Source organism: Cetorhinus maximus, chromosome 17 (genome assembly GCF_964194155.1).
Source record: "Cetorhinus maximus chromosome 17, sCetMax3.hap1.1, whole genome shotgun sequence".
In the NCBI taxonomy this organism is placed as follows: Eukaryota; Metazoa; Chordata; class Chondrichthyes; order Lamniformes; family Cetorhinidae; genus Cetorhinus; species Cetorhinus maximus.
The window spans coordinates 54,516,208-54,538,203 of NC_135895.1; the positions used below are offsets into that span (position 1 = coordinate 54,516,208).

The 21,996-nt window shown below is 42.8% G+C and overlaps 1 protein-coding gene across 1 annotated transcript in view; it reads left to right on the plus strand.

The window, feature by feature from the left end:
- LOC144692413 (uncharacterized) overlaps nt 1-21,996 on the plus strand; it is a 113,171-nt gene that overhangs the window by 25,380 nt on the left and 65,795 nt on the right. Inside the window, exons 4-8 of the mRNA XM_078561238.1 lie at nt 5,804-5,963; nt 7,119-7,278; nt 10,748-10,871; nt 11,138-11,178; nt 20,419-20,476. Of these exons, the coding sequence (XP_078417364.1) occupies nt 5,804-5,963; nt 7,119-7,278; nt 10,748-10,871; nt 11,138-11,178; nt 20,419-20,476 (543 nt within the window). The remainder of the gene's footprint in view (nt 1-5,803; nt 5,964-7,118; nt 7,279-10,747; nt 10,872-11,137; nt 11,179-20,418; nt 20,477-21,996) is intronic.

Here is a 21,996-nt window from a genome sequence, read left to right on the forward strand (position 1 = left end):
TATAGTTTTAGCAAGACTTCCCAATTCTGAACTCCATTCCCTTTGAAATAAAGGCCAACATTCCATTTGCCTTACCTGCTGAACTTGTATGCTGACTTTTTGGGATTCATGCACGAGGGCCCCCAAATCCCTCTATGCTGCAGCTTTCTTCAGCCTTCCTCTATTTAAATAATATTCAGCTCCTCTATTCTTCCTGCCAAAGTGCATAACCTCACACTTTCTCACATTATATTCTATTTGCCACATTTCTGCCCAATCACTTAACCTGTCTATATCCCTCTGTAGACTCCTTGTGTCATCCTCACCACTTGCCTTCCCAGCTATTTTTGTATCATCCGTAAACTTGGCGATAGTACATTAATTTCCCTCATCCAAGTCATTAATATATATTGAAAGCAATTGTGGCCCCAGCATTTACCTCTGTGGCACTCCACTCCACAGGTTGCCATCCTGAAAATGTCCCCCATATCCCAACTCTCTATCTTCTATTAGTTAGCTAGTCCTCTATCCATGCTAATATACTACCCCCAACACCATGGGCTCTTATCTTATTAAATAGCCTTATGTGTAGCACCTTATCGAACATCTTTTGGAAATCCAAATTCCATGTACTGGTTCCCCTTTATCTTGCTTGTTACCTCCTCAAAGAATTCTAATAAATTTGTCAGGCAAAATTTCTCCTTCATGAAGCCATGCTGACTCTGCTTGATTAGATTATGTATTTCTAAATGCTCTGCTATTACATCCTTTATAATAGACTCCAACATTTTCCCAATGACAGATGTTAATTGCCACCTAAGTCAACTGACAAGTGCAAAAGTTAAACTGATTAAAGTATGATGTTGCTTAACAGCTCACTTTATGATCACCATAGAGACCGATTTGAAAGATACTTGAATTTCCAGTGACTGCCTGGAAGCATTACACAAGAAGATTTCAAGTTTTAAGAATTTTACTGTGACAAACAAATTATAAACAACCTTGACTAGTCGCTAGTTAGTAGGCAACTTATACTTTAAACTACAGAAAAGATTACCCATGTGACTTTTTGAACATGACCAAAAGATCCCTCCCATCCCACCTCCCAACACTGCAGAGTTATACCTTGTTCTTTCCCTTAAGTGGATACTTTACTCTGCAAGAACCAATCCAAACAATTCTCCGCTCCTGATGGCCTGCTTTTTTTTTATTCTTTCATGGGATGTGAGCATCACTGACAAGGCCAGCATTTGTTGCCCAATCCTAATTTACCTTGAGAAGGTGGTGATGAACTCCCTTCTTGAACCGCGGCATGCCCTGTGGTGTAGCTAATCCCACAGTGTTGTTAGGATTTTGATCCAGCAACAATGAAGGAACGGTGATATATTTCCAAGTCAGGAGGGTGATTTACTGAAGTGCATCTTGTAGATGGTACACACAGCTGCTGCTGTGCATTGGTTGCGGAAGGAGTGAGTGTTGAAGGTGGTGGATGTGGTGCCAATCAAGAGGACTGCTTTGTCCTGGATGATGTCAAACCTCTTGAGTGTTGTTGGAGCTGCACTGATCCAAGCAAGTGGATCGTATTCCATCACACTCCCGACTTGTGCCTTGTAGATGGTGGACAGGCTTTGGGGAGTCAGGAGGTGAGTTACGTACCACAGGATTCCCAGCCTCTGACCTGCTCTTGTAGCCATAGTATTTACATGGCTTGTCCAGTTCAGTTTCTGGTCAACGGTAACCCCCAGGATGTTGATAGTGGTGGATTCAGTGATGGTAATGCCATTGAATGTCAAGGGGCAATGGTTAGATTCTCTCTTGTTGGAGATGGTCATTGCCACTTGTGTGGTGTGAGTGTTACTTGCCACTTATCAGCCTTTGATTTAATGTTGTCAAGGTCTTGCTGCATATGGGCACAAACTGCTTCAGCTACTGCAGAGTTGTGAATAGGACTGAACTTTGCGCAATCATCAGCAGAGCAGACATCCCCACTTCTGCCCTTATGGATGAAGCGGCTGAAGATGGTTGGGCCTAGGACACTACCCTGAGGAACTCCTGTAGCAATCTCCTGGGACTGAGATGATTGATATCCAACAAGCACAGGCATCTTCCATTGTTCTAGGTAGGACTCCAACCAGTAGAGAGTTTTCCACTGATTCCTTTTGACTTCAGTTTTGCTAGGGCTCCTTGTTATAATACTTGATCAAATCCTGGCTTGACATCAAGGGCTTGGTTGATCCCTCAGCTTGATGGTAATGGTACAGTGGGGGATATGCCGATCCATGAGGTTACAGACTGTGGTTGAGTACAATGCTGCTGCTGCTGATGATTCACCTCTGGAGTTCAGCTCTTTTGTCTGTGTTTTGACGAGGGCTATAATGAGGTCATGAGCCAAGTGGTGCTGGTAGAACCCAAACTGCGCATCAATGAGCAGGTTATAGCTGTGTAAGTGCCGCTTGATAGCACTGTCGATGACAGCTCCCATCACTTTGCTGATGATCGAGAGTAGATTGATGGGGCGATAATTGGCCAGGTTGGATTTGTCCTGCTTTTTGTGCATAGGACATACCTGGGCAATTTTCCACATTATCAGGTAGATGCATTTTTGTAGCTGTACTAGAACAGCTTGGCTAGAGGCATGACTAGTTCTGGAGCACAAGTCTTCAGTACTACTCCCAGAATGTTGTCAGGGCCCATAGCCTTTCCAGTGCTTTCAGCCGTTTCTTGATCTCATGTTGTGAATCAGGCTGGCTGAAGACTGGCATCTGTAATGTTGGGGACCTCAAGAGGAGGCCGAGATTGATCATCCTCTCGGCACTTCTGGCTGAAGATGGTGTCAATGCTTCAGCCTTGTCTTTTGCACTGATGTGCTGGGCTCCCCCATCAGTGACAATGGGGATATTTGTGGAACTTCCTCCTCCAGTGAGTTGTTTAATTGTCTACAATCATTCATGGCTGTATTTGGTAGAACTGCAGAGATTTGATCTGATCTGTTGCTTGTGGGATTGCTTAGCTCTGTCTATCACTTGCTGCTTTTGCAGTTTGGTATGCAAGCAGTCCTGCATTGTAGTTTCATTAGGTTGACACCTTATTTTTAGGTATGCCCCCCTGTACTCTTCTTTGAACCAGGGTTGATCCCCCGGCTTGATGGTAATGGTAGAGTTGGGGATATGCCAGGCTGATTAAATATAGTTCTGCTGCTGCTGATGGCCCACAGCACTTCATGGATGGCCTTTTGAGTTGCTAGATCTGTTTGAAATCTACCCCAATTAGCACGGTGATAGTGCCACACTACATGATGACGGGTATCCTTAATGTGAAGACTGGACTTTGTCTCCATAAGATTGTGCAATGAGCACTTCTACAGATACTTGGACAGGTGCATCTGAGACAGGTAGATTGGAGAGGACAAGGTCAAGTAGGTTTTTCTCTCAGTTCTGTCACCACCTGCCAGTCAAGAAGCAATGTTCTTTCAGACTCAGCTAGCTCAGTCAGTAGTGGTACTACCGAGCCACTCTTGGTGATGAACATCAAAGTCTCCCAACCAGAGTACATTCTGTGCTCTTGCCACCTTCAATGCTTCTCCCAGTTGGTGTTCATCATGGAGGAGAACACATTCATTAGCTGAGGGGGTTGGAGGGTGACAGGCGAGCAGTGTGGTAGGTGGTAATCAGCTGCCCATGTTTTACCTAATGCCATGAGACTTCATGGGGCCTGGAGTCAATGCTGATGACTCCCAGTGCAACTCCCTCCCGACTGTATACCACTGCACTGCCACTTCTGCTGGGTTTGACCTGCTGGTGGGATAGGACATGCCCAGGAATGGTGTTGGTGATGTTTGAGACACGATCTGTAAGGTATGAATTGGTGAGTCTGACTATGTCTGACTGTTGCTTGACTGGTCTGTGAAACAGCTCTCCCAACTTTGCCACAAACCCACAGGAAGACTTTGCGGGGTTGATGGAGCTGGTTGTGCCGTAGTCCTTTCCAGTCCCTAGGTCAATGCCGGGTGGTCAGTCCAGTTTCATTCCTTTTTGACTTTGTAGCGGTTTGCTACAGCTGAGTGGCTTGCTGGGCAATTTTAAGAGTTGACCAGATTGCTGTTGGTCTGGAGTCACATGTAGGCCAGACCAAGTAAGGATGGCTGATCTCCTTCCCTGAAGGAAGGTAGTGCCACATAACTTGATGGCGGGTATCCTTGATGTGAAGACAGGGCTTTGTCTCTGCAAGGACTGTGTGAAAGTCACTCCTACCAATACTGTCATGGACAGGTGTGTCTGTGACAGGTAGATTGGAGAGGACAAGGTCGAGTAGGTTTTTCCCTCTGTTTGGTTCCCTCACCACTTGCCGTAGGCCCAGTCTAGCAGCTATGTTCCTAAAGGAAGGAAATACCCACTAAAGGACATCAATGAACTAGATGGGTTTTTATGACAATCGATGATAGTGCCATGTTATCATTACTATAATTAGCTTTTAATTACGGATTTATTAATTGAATTTAAATTGTGCCAGTTGCCCTGTTGGGATTTGGACCTGTGTCCCCAGAGCATTAGAGTGGGCCTCTGGATGTCCAGTGACATTGCCACCGAAACCTCCTGACTGACTTTCACTGCTGAGGGCTACCCTGGAGATTCCTCCCTCTAGCCAAAATTAGGCAAATCTTCCAGCCTTGTTTAAATCCTCACTAACATGGTGTCTTCTGTGTGATGTATAATAAATAAAGCACTTTCTCTGCTTCAGGTGCAGGACTGTATGTCTGATTATGTGTTTCGCTCTCTCTCTCTCTCTCTGGCTCTCTCTCAACCTGCAACCCGATATCACAGTAGGTTTCTATTGACTTTTCCTCCTTAAAGCCCATCCTAAGGGTTACGTGAATCACATGGGCTTTTTAACCAAGTAGGAATGCTAACTAGCTATAAATTATAACCATTTATAAAACCTGGCATTCCTAACAACTCCCTGTGAGACTTGGAGACATCATATGCAGGTGCTACTGCCATTGTTTATAGGTATGAACATCTCACACCTTCCTTCCAGTAAAACAACCTGGGCCCCTTTTAACCTTTAACCAGCCAATCCACCCAAGCTTGTTATCGGGCAGCATTCAGGAAAGGTCACATAACTCCTTTCATTCCTCCATTTTACCCTAAATTAAAGAGACAGCCCCAAAACATAACTCTTATAAACTTTGAATCAGTAATAATAGTGACACCTGACAATTGTTTCTTCGGGCATGTGCCAGTATTAGCATCTTTCTACCATTGTTTATTTAAAACAGCAGAAGCTAATTTGGAAGCATGCAAACGTAGAAGCAACTTGAGGATGTTCTTGTTCTTAAAAGGTCCCACATTTAAGCTCAGGGACATAGAAAGGATAGCAAAGTAGGCTACAGAAAAAATACTCATTTTTGTCACAAATATTTCTCTGGTTCTGGTCCTCGCCAAAATGATCATTATTTATGTACAAGTTAGATGTAATGTGCTGTCAGACACTTTGATAGACTGTTCTCCTCTGATTTTCACACGTGTCTTACAGTTCACCAGAGGTCACTGGGTATCATAAAATAGGGCAACTCTTGCTACTTCTAGCAGGCCTTTCCGGAGATACTGAATTAAACGTACAATTTCTACCATGTTTGAGATCAGCTAACTCAGCAGAGATCAAATCCAAGGTCTGCCTGGACTGTGCATTTCCATACTACATTATCCAGGAATGTTACCTCGTGATTCGAATTTTTTACGCAGAAGTAACAACAGTTGTGAAGATTATTTCTTAAAGGAAGAAAACATTCTTTTGATTTAGCATTTGCATCTTTTTTTCGAAACAGTACACAAGTAGAAACCAATAATAAAAAGGAGCAGCAACACCGAGAAATGGAGCAGAAAAATAAATTACAGAACAGAGAAACAAAAGAGAAACCTCAGATTCAAGATAAGGAATGTGAAAATAAAGAAAAGAGAGAAAAAGAATTACAGAGGAAATTCAATGTATGTTTAAAATATTGTGAAGTTAGTGAAATGTATGCATTTGCTATAACAGCTTATTGTTTGTACTTCTGAGGTAGTATAGTATAATCACTAGTGTCTCATTTTCACTTTTAATTAGTTTAAAGTTACAATTTAAAGTTACAGCTTGATCTGTGGCTTGGTTTCTTGTACACATCATCTTGTACTACAATAATCAATGTAGCAACTTTGGTAAATGAAAAATTATCATATTTAGTCAAAAATATATTTTTCTATTTCTGCATGTACTCCTGCTGCTGCTTGTAAATTTATCTCTGACAGATTTTTGTTTCTCAATCCTAGAGACTTATGACTTCTAATACCGAACCTGTCCGGTTAACCTTTCTCCTCCCCTATGCCTGTATTATGAAAAGCTGCAGATTTTGTTCTCTTTGACATTTTTAGCCTCTCTTGCAACCTTTCTTCTCAACTGATAGGTAGCAACATAAAATTATAGAAATAGAAATATTGGAATACAAAATAGTTAAGTTAGGTTCTTTTTTTCACGTTCTTTGTTTTTTTTTGTGTGTGCTGTTTCAACCGAAAATAGAAAGTATTACATTCTTGGTGACAATTAATGAAGGATCCTCTGAAACGTTAAACTATTGTTTTTTTAAAGGGAAAATTAGATGCACATTTGAAGCATTGAAAGATACAAGGTTGAAAGAGTGCAGGGCAGTTGGATTCGTTGTAGATTAGTCTAGCAAAGAGCCATTACAGATATAATGGAGCTAATGGCCTCTGCGCTCTAAACTTGCACAATTCAATCTGCTTTTTTCATATGCTGGCTAACCTGCTTTGCAATTTGTGATTTTTTTTTAAATAAACATTGTTATTATCTGCATATTGAGTGACACCTCAAGGCATTTTTGTATGCTCGATGTTATCTTGGCAGTTTTCATATGCATGTTTTAATCTTAAATTTCTAGTTTAATATAGTTTAGTGTGAAAATACAGGATAGATTTTGTTAACCTAATTAGAAAATTGTGTATGACATAGAAAGATACAAGGCAAGAAGCAGTTTACTAAGGGAATGATTTCATTCCACCAGACTAGTTTAAACTGCTTCAAAAATCATGAGACGTTCAGCTTCTGCTTTCATTATTGTCATTAATATTTTTTATTTTACTGTTTAGATCACAGGCTTGGAAATTCCAATATCTAAAGTTCAAGTGCAGCAGCATTTAAAAGGAGGAAAACTGGGCCTCACAGTGAAACTGGGTGAAATGGTGGAAATTATTCGTATGGTTGACTGTCCTACTGGGAAGTGGTTGGCCAAAACTCAAGATGGGAATTGTATGTAAATAATTCTCTTTTCTTATAATTTTTGTTTTCTGCACCTATCTGTCTCATTTCTGTTGAAGGTGGAAGGCACTTGTATAACAATAGCTTGTAATTGTTAGATTAAAGCTCCATGATTACTGTGAGGCATAAGATTGCTGACTCTGTTTAAGTATGTTGATCACATGACCATTTTCAGTACCATTCTGTTGAAAGTAAAGATTTAAATTTCTGTGAACTCAAAGGTGATCGGTATAATTAAGTTTAACAAAGCTATATAGACCAATAATGTCAAAAGTTATGTGCTGATTTAGATCATCTCAGCCAGAGCGCCATAGAGGACACTACAAGTAGCCTCCACTCTGCTTGCTGAGGAGGGGGAAAATATCAGCCAGGGTTTCCACTCCTGGCTAGCAGCTGGAAGTATATAGGTGTGAGTCCTCCTGAGGCCCCTAGCAGTTTTTTTTATTCGTTCATGGGATGTGGACATCACTGGCTGAGCTGGCATTTATTACCCATCCCTAGTTGCCCTAGGGTATTTAAGAGTCAACCTCGTTATTGTGGGTCTGGAGTCACATGTAGGCCAGAGCAGGTAAGGAGAGCAGATTAGTGAACCAGATGGGTTTTTTAAACAATTGGCAGTGGTTTCATGGTCATCATTAGACTTTAATTCTAGATTTTTATTGGATTCAAATTCCACCAACTGCCATGGTAGGATTTGAACCCCGGTCCCTTAGGTCTCTGGGTTACTGGTCCAGTGACAGTACCACTACGCCATCCCTCCCATCACAGATGCAGTCTTCAGTTAATTTGATTCATTCCAACTGATATCCAGAAATAGCTGAGTGCACTTATATACAACAAAGGCTATAGACCCTGACAATGTCCTGGCTGTAGTACTGAAGACTTGTGTTCCAGAACTAGCCATGCCCCTAACCAAGCTATTCTGGTACAGCTACAACACTGGCATTTACCCAACAACCCAAGTAACTCACCTCCTGACTCCCCAGAGCCTGGCTACCATATACAAGGCACAAGTCAGGAGAGTGATGGAATACTCTCCACTTGCTTGATGAGTGCAGCTGTAACAATTATCAGGTAGCTTGACACCATCCAGGAGAAAACAGTCTGCTTGATTGGAATACCATCAACCACCTCTAACATTCACCTCTCCCACCATAGGCACACAGTGGCATCAGTGTGTACCATCTACAAGATGTACTGCAGCAACTCACCAAGGCTCGTTCAACTGCTCCTTCCAAACCTCTGACCTTTACCACCTAGAAGGACAAGGGCAGTAGGGGCATGGGAACACCACCACTTTCAAGTTCCCCTCCAAATCACTCACCATCCTAACTTGGAACTATATCACCATTCCTTCGCTGTCTCTGGGTCAAAATCCTGGAACACCTTTCTGAACAGCACTGTGGGTGTATCAACACCAAATGGACTGCAGCCGCTCAAGAAGGCAGCTCACCACCACCTTCTCAAGGGCAGTTAAGAGTGGGCAATAAATGCTGACCCAGCCAGCGATGCCCATGTTCCTGAAGGGACATAAAAAAGGAGAGGACCAGATCAGCCTTGGTTTCAACTTTGTTGCTTTGACAACCACTGTTCAGGGTAACACATGAAGGTTTACCACTCTAGGCAGCTGGCACATATGAAACTGTAAACTTGTGCGAGTTGCTATAAATGGAGTGGGTACCTCAGAGAGGGTCAGTCCTAGAGAGACTACTATGGTGAGAGTCAGTATTGGGGAGCCATAACCAACTGAGAGGCAGTACCAGAAGACTTCTAACCCAATGAGAGTAAGTACTTTCAAGAGGAGGGAGAAAAATTGGGTAAAAGGACAAAACAAGTGGAAAAAATGCTCTTGGGAAGAAAGACAATTATTATTAGGTTGAAGGAAGAAATTTCCCTTTCAATTCTGGCTATTTACATATATGTTGTCCCTTTAAGTACCATTAGGCTGAATCTTCTGAGGAGTGGAAATCATTGTCAGATTGCCCCTCCGCTCATATTTATTTACATTGCACCAGAGCTCCGCATTTCTCGCCCAGACTTGCAAACCAGGCCTCCTGAGAAATGTAAAGCGTACCTGCTCCTGGAATCCTTCCTTCGTAATGCAGGAGTATTGGGGGAAACCAAGCCATGCCCACTTTTTTACAGCACTCGCTGCCGTATACTGGTAAGCAGAGATTTTAAATGTCCCAAAGCCAGTCTGAGAAGCTACAGAGTGAAGGGTAGCATGTAAGGTATAAGCAAAAAACTGCGGATGCTGGAAATCCAAAACAAAAACAAAAATACCTGGAAAAACTCAGCAGGTCTGCAGCATCTGCGGAGAGGAACACAGTCAACGTTTCGAGTCCGTATGACTCTTCAACAGAACTAAGGAAAAATAGAAAAGAGGTGAAATATAAGCTGGTTTAAGGGGGGGCGGGACAGGTAGGACAGTTCTGTTGAAGGGTCATTCGGACTCGAAATGTTAACTGTGCTCCTCTCCGCAGATGCTGCCAGACCTGCTGAGTTTTTCCAGGTGTTTTTGTTTTTGTTTAGCATGTAAGGTAAATGGCTGAGGGGATAGGGTGGGGCAGGGTTGATGATTAGGAGTGGGAGCTGGTTGACGGGGGGTGGGGTTGTCAGTGGGGGGTAGTCGGGTGGCGGGGTAAGTAGTCAGTGGGGGCGAAAGTCGTGGGTTTGGCGGCAGGGGTTGGTGGTGGAGTGTCCAGCGGGGCTAAGGTGGTCAATAGTATAATTACCCAGCAGTTAGAACTGGTTTTAATCCTTCCAACTTTTCCTGGGCAACTATTCTGGTAAGTAAGTCGGAACCATCCGAAGTCTCTGACTCTAACTCAGAGTTTCAGAGGATAATTGCCATTCGGAAGTTGAACCGTCCCAGGCAATTCCAACTGGGACCTTGCATTGGGACTTAAGGGGTCCTGCAGCGCATTTTCCGGGGTTCCTCCAGGGTACGACCATCCCAAGTCCGGAAGATCTGGGACATTATGTTCCTTACCCCTCTGTGTGGTCTAAACTGTTCAAACAAATAATATTAACTGATTCAGATTCTTTATTCCTCCTTCATGTAGATTGAATAGCTTGCAAACAACCTCCTGTTCAATAAAGAATCCATACAGTGCTTTTCATGACTGTTGGATGGCTCAAAGTGCTTCGAGCCAATGAAATACTTTTGAAGTGTAATCACTGTTGTGACATTGTTTGGGTAGAGCGCTAATCCTAGGATTTGTACGCAAAGCCCTTTTGAAAATACATTGTATATTCTCACAAACTTTATTTTACACATTTGCTTTTAACTGACTTCAAAGTTAAAGAACTTCCAAGAGACATCCTAACATGGGTGTCTTCCCGCTTGTTAACATGTTTAAAGGGACAGGCTGAAGACCATTTTCAATGCTCGCTGGAATATTTGATCTGTGCTGCTTCTGAGAGACCCATTCTAGGAATGTGATTTTTTTTTTTGCAGATGGTTACATCCAAATTGATGCTGTGAAAATGGATGATTCTGAAATTAAGGAAATTAGTCAAAGAATATTGAAACGATCCCAGACATTCGAGGAGATATATGATGATGTTGATCTGTCTGAAATGCAAGTATAAATTTCTTCACCTAAATATTTACCTACCTTTGTACAGAAAATGAATTGCTGAATAGCTTTATTGCTACTTGTTTGTTGTAAGGTGCTTTACCACAATGGCACTACCAGCAATGAAGTTGTCAGTAACATCTAAGAAGTTAATTTTCTGTTGTAGAACAAAAGTGCATTTTATCTATTTGTATTAAACTCTATGATGTGATGAATAGAGGATGGTTTGGAAATTGCATGTTTCATTAATGGGGACAATTCTTTCACAGAACTGCTGAACCATATTCCACATCACTATTTCAAAGTGTTGGTAAGTGTCGCTTAGAATGTTGTTACGTTAATATCATTAATTGATGATGATATGGGTGAACGTTGCTTTGTTTGCTTTTTTTTAAAATCTGGTCTCAGATTGGTTCATATGTGTCAACTGGTTAAATTACAGCGAACTATTGTCATGAATCATGAAATTTCATGATTAGAAATTTTTAGAAATATAACTTTTAGTTTGGGGATTAAAATTTTTAAATGTAAGATAAATGAAAACTTCCAGTTTAAAAAGCTGGTAAGCAGACCTAGAGTAATTGCAATTCAAAGGGTGACCTTATGTTTATTTAATAAGGTCAGAGTCGGAAGTGGGAAAACACTAAACAATGGGTGACCCCTTTGAGTTTCTTGGTGGAGGCAAAATGTCTACAACTGCCTGAATAAGGGGTTTAAATTAATCATGTGGTTTCCCAGAACAAAGAGAATGTTTGGGAATTGGAGATAATTAGCTTAAATCTCTTTCTAGGACATTGAAGGTATGCCATGTTGTTGTAGGAATAAATTACAGGGAAGGCTTTTTTCCAAGTTTTGGGTTTAACCATGTGATTACAGCAAGCAGCTGTAAACCAATAGCAGAGGGCTGTCAGAAACCAAAGGTGTTTTCTGATTTGGAGTCACTAAACAATAAAGCAATGATGCCTATGCTTGAGCTGGGGTGTCCACGATCATGAAGGAGAGTTGGAGGGTCACCTAGCCAAATACTAGTAGAAAGACCCCAAGAAATCTTATACCTCGGAAATTTTTAGGGAACACTGAATAAAATCAAAGTGAGCACCTGAGAGCTTGGTTTGGTCCCAGGAGAGGTGAAGGAATCCTCAAGATCCTGTAAAGGGGAAGCCTTGGATAGAAATAAAAGTAGAATGAGAAATGTATTGTTGAGATTTTTGGGTGTGAAGTATAATTGTTCATGAAATATAGCGTCTGTCCTTCCTCACAGTGGCATTCAGAGTCGGATTGCCACTCCGCTCCTAGCTCCTTACCCAAAATTTCTTTCCATCCTGTCTCAGCTAACCTCCCAACTCAGGCCGGGTGAGATCTGGGCAGTGCAGCGCGTCCCTGGGGCCTAGCATCGAGAACAGCTCTGTTGGATGCAAGGGGGCCATGGCCCATTTTTTTTTAACACCACTAGCCTACCGTAAACTAGCTAAGTTAAACGTCCAGTGAAGTTTAAAGATCCATGACAGGCCAGGGAGAAGGTGCATGTATAAGGTAAGTAGCTGATATCAGCAGCGGGGCCGTTATTGGTGGGGGGGTAAGGCGGGTCAGGCAGTCAGGCCTTGGGGGAGGAGGGGGGTTGGAGGAGGTGTCAAGTCGGGCCTCGGGGGAGATGGGGTGTGTAGGTCCTGGCTGGCAGGGGGAGGGTCAGGTCTAGCCTATGGAAGAGGAGGGGAGAGTCCCCATGGGGGTGGGATGGAATCTCGTGGGGGTTGGAGAGTTCCTATTTTGGGGGGGAGCGGGGGGGTGTAATTCCTTGGGGGTGGGAGAGTCCTGTGGGAGGTAGTCAGGGGGAGGGGGAAGTCGGGGGGAGTCCCATGGGTAGAGAGGAATAGTCGGGGTGGGGGGTTGGGGGTAGGTGTGGTAGAGGAGCCCTGTGGGGGTCAGTCTGGGTCTGTTCAATGGCTACCCAGAAGTTAGAAGTGGTTTCAATTCTTCTAACTTTTTCTGGGAAACCATTGATGTAACCAAGTTGGAACTATCTGGTTTGCAATTTAAATCACAATTTTTGGATGGTTCCCACTGCAGGGCAATTGCCCAGGGGAAGTTGGCACTTCCAGGCAATTACCATGCAGGCTTTACCTGTGAACTTCTGAAGAGGGGGCTTCCCAGTGCATCTTTGGGGCATCCCCCACCCTGGAGCTGAAAGTTACAGCCCATATCGTGTTAAGTTAGTAGTACTTGCTTTGTTTAACTCTTGTACAGTAAATGTTTTTCTTGTTTAAACATGAAATCTTGTGGTGTAATTCTTTCAGTTAATAACTGGAAGTTTAAATTTCTTTTTTAAAATGTTGTTGGTCTCTACTGAGATTATAGTACTATATACAATCTACAGCACTGAAACATGCAATTCCACGCAACTAGTCCAGGCCAGTATTTAAACTAGATCGGTATCTCTAACTTACCTCTTCCCATGTTGTCACCATATTCTTTTATACCCTTCTCCCTCATGTATGCATCAAGCCTTCCCTTATGTGTCAATGTATCTGCTTCAACTACTCCTTTTGACACTGAGTTCCACTCTTTGTGGTATGGAAATGACTCTTCAGTTCTTTATTTGATCCTTGCTCTGGACTTGCCTACAAGCGAACACAGTTTCTACATGCCCACCCTAACTGAACCTCTGAATATCCTTTTTATACTATAGAAACTAGAAAGGTGCACAGTACTGCAAATTTGGTCCAACTGAGGTTCCCCATACATTTAACATGATTCTTTTATTCTATTCCTCTAGAAATGAACCACGGTACTTGTTTGGGTTCTTTTTTGCATGCTTTATGGCCTTATCAACTTGTGTTGCTGCTTTTAGCAAATTAGGTATCTATATTCCGAAATCTCTTTTATCATCTGCCCCATTTAGTTTCTTGCTTTCATTGGAATAAATGACCTCCTTTTACTCTTCCTGCCAAAATGAACCAACATACATTGTGATATATTGATTTTCAATTGCATTTGTCCACCCACTCTGCAAACCCTTCCTGTATTTTGGTGTGGCCTTCCTTGTTTTTATTAATTCATGGGATGTGGACGTCACTGGCTAGGCCAGTATTTATTGCTCGTCCTTAATTGCCCTTGAGAAGGTGGTGGTGAGCTGCCACCTTCATTATTAACAAACTCCTACAATTTGGTATCACCTGTAAATTTCAACACCGTATTTCAAATTTCCTGAATCTAAATCATTAATGTTTATGGTGAACAACAGTAATCCCAGCACAGATCCTCTTTCCATTTTCGGCCAATCTGAGAAATTTCCCTCAACTACTACCTTCTATTTTCTGTTTTTAATCATCTTCCAATCCATTCAATCCATTGTTACCAGACTCCACAGGCCCTGACATTTTTAGATGAGCCTCCTTTGTTTCATCTGAAAATCCTTGCATATCAAATTCACTCCCATTACCCTTGCCTGCTTTTCCCATTAATTCAAAGGATTTAATCAGGTTGATTAAAACAGACAAAAACAAAATACTGCAAAAATTGGAAATATGAAATAAAAACAGAAAATGCTGGAAAAACTCAGCAGGTCTGGCAGCTTCTGTGGAGAGACAGAGTTTCAATGTTTCGAGACCATATGACTCTTCTTCAGATATATGATTAAAGTAGACATTCCCTTTAGAAATCAACACAGGCTATTTTTACCCTATTCTCAAATATTTTATTATCACTTCTATTAACAAAAATTCTATGATCTTTCTGCCACTGACATTAAAAGCGAAATTTTAACTCACTCTATCTATCCAGTTAAAGCCAGAGAATCACCTGCAGTGGCTTCTCTTCCTGCTCCATTACCTCTAGAGATGAAGGAAATAGTTTGAAAATATAAATTCTAACGTTTCATTTTTGCATAGTTGACTTATTTTCCCTCATCAAAGAATGCGCACTGATGGAAAAACTGATAATGGTATTATTATTGCACTTGGGAACATTAATATTCTTATAACAAAATAGTTTGAACACTGCATCTACTGTGAATTAGAGATACCAAAAACGGTCTTCCTTTGACTATTATTGTACTTAATGTTATGCGAAAGCCTGAATATCATCTATTTAAATACTAAAAATTGAAGTTTTGCAGTAATTCAGGAAAATGGGAACAGTACGATGGGATTATGTTGTGGAGTTCTACACTCAGAATAGCCCGTGCCTTAGAGACATGTTAGTTAGGAATAGACAGGTTAGTCAGGCAGATTTGATATTGAAAGTCATAAGTCTGTAGGGTTGGTAAACAGGCTGGAGTGTTTTAGGATCCTTGGGTATTGATGGGGCAAGAATACTGTCAGAGCTGTTTAACCTTTGCTAGCAGATGCCTGCAGACTTTTCACAGCTTTTGTGTGGAGACTTGCTGTTATCAGGTATTTGATCCAGCACACCGCCCTCTACAGGGAATCTGTGGTGTGTATGAGCAGGGCAAGCACCAGTGTAAACTCCTCAACCAGTCAGATTGAGGAATCCTCACTGAGACTGAGGGTGGAATTTTTGGCCCCATCACGGCGGGGGTGGGCCGGAAAATGTGTCGAGCCGTTCAAAAGTCCAGGGACCAGAAAATCCCACCGGCTGGAGAGGCTGTGAAATTCCACCCACAGAGTCTACACCAGGAAGTATAAATTCAATTTAAATCGTGTACAGAAAAAGAAATAAAGGGCAGAATTTTCCCAGAATTGCACTAAGTGCGGTAGCGGGCAAGTAAAATGGAGTCTTACCCGTCAACGAAAATGGCAGGTTTTCACGCTGTATCTTCCCAACTTACTTATGTATTCCTGGGAAACACGCCATTTCCATGGCGGGCGGGCTCTCATTCACCCACTCGCCATCACCCCACTGTTGCATCACGCTGGCCACCGTCTTTAAAAGGCAGCCGCCAGCAAAGCGCTCATCACCACAAGCTCACCACCGCTGCCCGAGAGACATGGCCAGCAAAGGCAAAAAGACTGTAGCCTCCCGCTTCAACAACAGGTCCCTCGAGCGGCTGCTGAATGCCGTGAGGCCCGCTAGGATGTGCTCTATCCCCCGGTCTGGCCGCAGGATGAGTAGCAATGTCACCAACCTGGCTTGAGAGGCGGTGGCAGTGGTGGTCAGTGCAAATGCCCTGCAGAGGAGTACAGCCACCAAGTGCTGCAAGAGGATGAATGATCTCCGTTCCACCAGGGTAAGTCACTCTTTTCATCACTCCCAACTCACAGATTCTCAAACCCATCACACATCCACAGGGCCCTCACTCACTGCCAGTGCAAGGGACATCACCATTCACTCTTTCACACACACCGTCATTGTCCTCAACCCGTCCATGGGACCACTCACCACCCACACAGGCCAGGCATACATAGCATCTGGCCCGCAGGAGTCCTGATGCACTCTCGCCATCTCTATCCATGCAGGACAAACTGGCTCACAACAGGAGAGAAAGGTCATAGACAGGCTGAAGGGATGCCGGAGATCAAAGTTCTGACAGAATTCGAAAACAGCCATTCAGCTGGCCAGCAATGACCAGGACCGGTCCTGTACTGACGGTGAAGTCGGCGGTGCTCTACCAAGTGAGGATCCAGCAGTGCAACATCCATCAGACAACCATGCACTGAATGATGTGTCCTCTTTCACAGGCCACTGCCATGCACTAATTATCTCTCCTTGCTTTCGCAGGCACATCTGCCAAAAGCCGACAGTCCATGACCCAGGGCCTCCAATCAAGCCCCAAAGAAACCTCTGAAGAGGAATCTGAAGGCAGCCTCCCTGAAGTCCCGTCATTGCGCTCACCCACACCCTCCACCAGCGCAGAGACACGCACCTCGGTGGGACCTAGCTTTAGAGTAGCCTTGGGATCACAATCTGGTGGGCACATCGCACTTTCTGATCCACAGCAGGTGGAGGCAGGGACTTCCCAGGTTCTTGGCACTTGGAGGATTGTTGGAGGCCAGGACGTTGCTGAGTCCGAGTCAGATGACGAGCCTCTGGACTCAGTCATGTCACAGTTGCTGGAGCTGTAAAGGCAAGCTCGGGAACAACAGGAAGGGATGTCCGCTGCACTCCTCAGATTGCAAGGAATGATGAAGGAGTCCATCCGTCTTCAGGCTGAGGTGATAGTGCTGGCATTGCAATGCACCGAGGTCAACACTGGTAGAGGTCAATACTGGTAGGGTGGTGGCCGTCATGGAGACCTTGATCCAGGACGTCATTCCTGCTTAACTCCATCGCCATAGTTGGCCTCCAACAGTGTGTACAACGGTGGGCAGCTCGATATCACTCCAGCTAACCCTTCCGCTCACAGAGTCAGCCAGGGGCCCTCGGGCACTCATCAGGAGGAGGATCAGCAGGTGCACGCTCCGGGGCCATCCACCCAGGTGACTCTTGGAGTGACCGGCCCATCCGAATCCTATCTTGTGAACTCCACAGATCCAGTTTCACAGGCCGAGGAGGGTGCCACTGCCACACAGCAGGACCCTGAAAGCAGGCCGGGGTCCTCCAAGTCTCGGCCCTCCAGAGGACACCCGCCAAAGTCATCACAGACAGGGCGTCACAGTCAGCAGGCTGCCTCCACCTCTGCTGTGGATGTCCGGGGAGCACCAAGACATAGCAGCAGGGTTAGGAAAGTTAGGTAAAAGTAGTTGCACAGCCTGGCCACGGGTGTTGATCACTTGTACATACTGTTCACTATTGTCAATAAACTCCTAATAATGTCTCCCTGCCTGTGGCTTCTTGTTCTGATGAGCAGTGTTCTTGTCACTCAGATGTGAAACCTTTCTGCACAAGATAAAGGCAGGTGTCTCAGTCACGCCGTCCTCCATCTTCTTTGGTCTCTGTAGGCCATCAGGCATACAGCTAGGTCACCGGGATCCATGACGTGGTCCTCTTGCAGCATGAAAGAGAGATAGATGTGGTTATCGTGGCTGTATTTAGCACCTTTCCTAGCCCTGTGTGACCGGCTATTAATGCTTCCCGGAGAGTGCTGGTCACCCCTTGGATGGCCAGAGATAAGTGCACTGCATGGCTGCCCTGTCAACCTGCGACATGGGGGACACTGGTCCAAACCAGGATGCTGAAATTGCAAGGGGCTGTGGACACCTCCAGCAGTGACTGCTACATGGCCAGCATTGGCGAGGAAATTGTATAACGTGTACAATCCAACTGCTCCACTGTCCAATAAAGTGGCGGTGGACTTGAAGTCTGTGTCGGGGGACGGGGATAAAGCATGGAGGGCTTGGTGGCCCTTTGGTGCCTCTGCGTTCCTTGCATGGGTGGGCAGTCTAGGAGCCTGACCCCAATCATATCACTGTGGCTGTGCCTGATCTGTCTTAGTTGCAGAGGCATGGTCAGTTTATACAGGTGTCCCTAGTGCGTGGTCACTCCCCTCGCTTACCCTGCCCCCCATTTCGATTGCCTGTGAACAGGATGCAGCACCAGGGCAGCATTTGACCCCCTCAGCAGTTGCCTCTGGGGCCAGGCACCAGTGCCCCCTGCCCCCCCCCCAGTGCCCCTGAGGCCTGTAAACAATGGGTGAGCTGTGGAGAACGCTGCTGCTCACTCACCTCGGTTCCCCCAAAGTGAAGGCCGCCAAGTGCACGTTGCCTGCGTGCTGTTGTGAAACACATCATCATGCATTCCCACAGACGGACAATATGGCGGGGTTTAAATGGCCTTTTAATTATATGCTAATGTATTACAATTAGCTCCCCGCCAACCGATGACAGGAAACATAGCCTGCCGTCAGCGGGCTGGGCATATGATCGAAACCTGCCTTCATGCTGTCGTGAAGCAGCTCGCACCATATTTTCCGCGCCTGTCCCTATCACACCCGCCACCAGCGGGCTCAGAGAATTCCACCCAAAGTATGGGAAAGAAAAATGGGATTCAGAGAGAAGGAGAGATAAGAAACAAACAGAAAATGTAATTTTAAAAAAAAATCTCCAGTAATAATTAAATTATTCTGGAATGAGACTCCATGCTTTTAAATTTTCAATGTCAGGGAGGTTGTTCGGCAGTAATTATGAAAATATGGAATTAAAAAGTCTGATGATGACCACAAAACCATTGCCAATCTGTTGTAAAAACCCGTCCACTAATTCTGTTGTCCATACCTGGTCTGGCCTATATGTGACTCCAATGTGGTTGACTATTAAATGCCCTCTGAACAAGGGCAATAAATGCTGGCCCAGCCAGTGATGCCCACATGAACAAATTTTTTTTAAAAAATCACTTACACCTAAATGCATCAGTCCTAACTGGTGTAGGTAAGTACAGCAACTATATGTCCTTTTAGTGCTGAGTCTATCAGTAAGGTACTGGTATAGCGCACACTGTGGGAGAAGCAGGGTAACTCGAATCATGATGTCCTTTGGGGAAGGAAATCTGTCTTCCTTACCCAGTCTACCCAGTGACTCCAGACCAATAGCAATATAGTTGATCCTTAACTACCTTCTGAAGTGACCATTCAATTGTAACAAACCGCTATGACAAAGGACTGAGTGATTCAAGAAGGTGGCTCACCGCCATCTTCTCAAGAAAAATTAGAGATGGACTAATGTTGATTTGCCAATGACACCCATAACCTGGGAATGAATATAACAATAAACTTATGGAATTCTGTGTTTAAATTCCAGAAGTTGCTTTTCAATTTACTCCACAGTAATGATGAATGCTGTTAGCCTCACTTTTATTCTCAATACAAAACCTGCACCAATGTGTAATTCTCATGAGCAAATCCAAATCACACAATGGTAACAACCAAAGGGATTTCCATCCTTTTGGCTTTGTTAGCACTATTTATCATGCAGGAGTACTTACCAAGACTCCAGGAAATTCTTTCCTGGTGAACTGAAAGCCATAGCAAAAACATATAGCCTAAAAGCTACGAAATATCTTGAATTCAGGAGTGGTTAAATGCTCATTGTCAAAACATTGATGTTTACCATCAACTCATGTAACAAATTTGTTAAAGGATTATGCTAGGGGAATGCAGGCCTGTTGCTGTGTCCCCTGTAGGTGAGTTTGTGGCAAATTAGCTCATTTGAATTATTATACAACTGTTAACCTGGATGTGAATAAATTCTGTTGTAGAAAACACCATTGTAATAATGTTCTTTTAACAGTTCAGCCTGGTGAAATATATACATCAAACAAAAATAGAGTCCTCATGCAGCATTCCTATTTAGTCATAGAAGTTCTTGCCTGTCCAGTTTCTGAAGTGTATGTTTCATTGTTTTTGATGAATATTATGCGGTTAAAGTTTAATATCTACAATGAAAATTGTTCAAAGATCATATGTTGCTGTAATCATTCAGATAACTCTAATAAAAACTCTCATAAGTTAGTAACAGAGCAATCTTTATAATGGGAGGGTTGAGATCTATTTTTTAAGTAAGGCTCTTTATTCTAATGCAGACTGTACTCCCATAATTGCATTTTAATAGGCATTCTGTGTTGTGAAATTATTGGAATTGAATTTCATTAAGGCTAATTCAAAAATAATTTGCTTAATCTGCACATTCTGTTGGATTTTTTTTTGCACAAATAAATTAAGATTGTGGACAACCATGTGAAACAAAGGATACCAAAAAAGAATCAGAGAGAAAAAACAGGTCAGTGTTCAAGGTTCAGTTGACTATCTAACCTGAGCAAAATCTGATGCAAGTTGTCATTATGCCTCCTAGGGGATGGTTAAAAATCTGTCTTCAAGAACAATGATCTTGCCAAATATTTTAAGTTATACAGGGTTAGTTGAGCTTGGTTGCTTTGTTACTTCTATTCCAGTGCAATGATCATTATTCACTTGTTCTTTAGGAGAATCATTCCCCCCTCTTCCTGCCTCTCTCATTACGCATTTTAAAAAAACCCTTAAGAACATATATTACAGTACTTTCTGAACTAATAAAACTTATGTTATAGACCCTCAAATAATTGTTTTAAACACTTATTTTCTCTACATATTACTATTTATTTCTATTAGATAAATATTTCCTAAAATAAAATCAAATGTACTAGGAGCTCTTCTGTGACATTGATTATGACAAATCCTGGTGCAAAAGGGTTAATGGGACGTGGAAATGAGGGAGGGTTCATATCTCCATTAAGAAGCCTTGGAATTATGTTTAGTAAGAGACCTCTGCAGACAGTGAAATAAATGTTTTTTGACTGATTCCTGTAAAATAAATAACTTTTTCCTTACCTACTTAAATAAGGTAAGAATACTCCGCTGTCTGAGGATGTCTCTTGCTGCGGGTTGAGAAATAATTTTCTTTTGCACATACTGTAGTCACATCAATAAATCTGTGCATATAATATTGGAGAGCAACTCTTTATCATTGATCAGTTTAGAGGGGTTACTTTTTTCTGGCAAGGAAAAAGAAATGTACAACATTTTAGTAGAAATTGTACTAATTTGCACAATTTCTTCTTTACCACATATCTTCAAAACTACTTGGTTACTCAAAAGGTTCAGACTAATTAAACATGGTACAATTCAGGTGTTTAGTTTAGAACTTCCCTCCAGACTTAAAGGTACAGTCTTTCCAGAATTTCTGGGTTTTTTTTGCTTGTTTGTTTCAAAGTTCTGAGTGGAACATAAATAGCAAACACAGTTGGTTTAACCATTTAGAATTCATTACAAAATATAAAAATTAAACAACACTATAGAGTAGATTTCTGTCTTTCCCCCAGATTCACCATAGGCAGTAGCTGATCACATGTCCATTTTGGAGCATGTCCCATTTTCATTCCATTCAATTCAATAGAATGAAAATTTAGAGGGGTTCTAGAAAGGGTGGGTAAATCCATACTTCTAAGTGCACAGTTTTATTTGTCACATGTGCAACTTGGATTTCATTTTTTTAAAAACTGTTTAATATAGTAATTTGCTATGTTTTTTCAGCAAGGTACCCCTGAAAAAAAATGTGCAGGTGACCATTTAACTTTGATATTTTATACAAAATCCAAATTCCAGTTACCTGCAATAACCCTAAAAATAATTTCCCAGGGAGGTTTTGACTTCAGAAATATACCATTGAGGTGTGGGGGATAGGTGAGGTTGACAAACAGCAAGTCCTGGCATATTCTGTGAATGACCAGTCCTGTCAACCTTTTCACATTTTAAGATGAATAA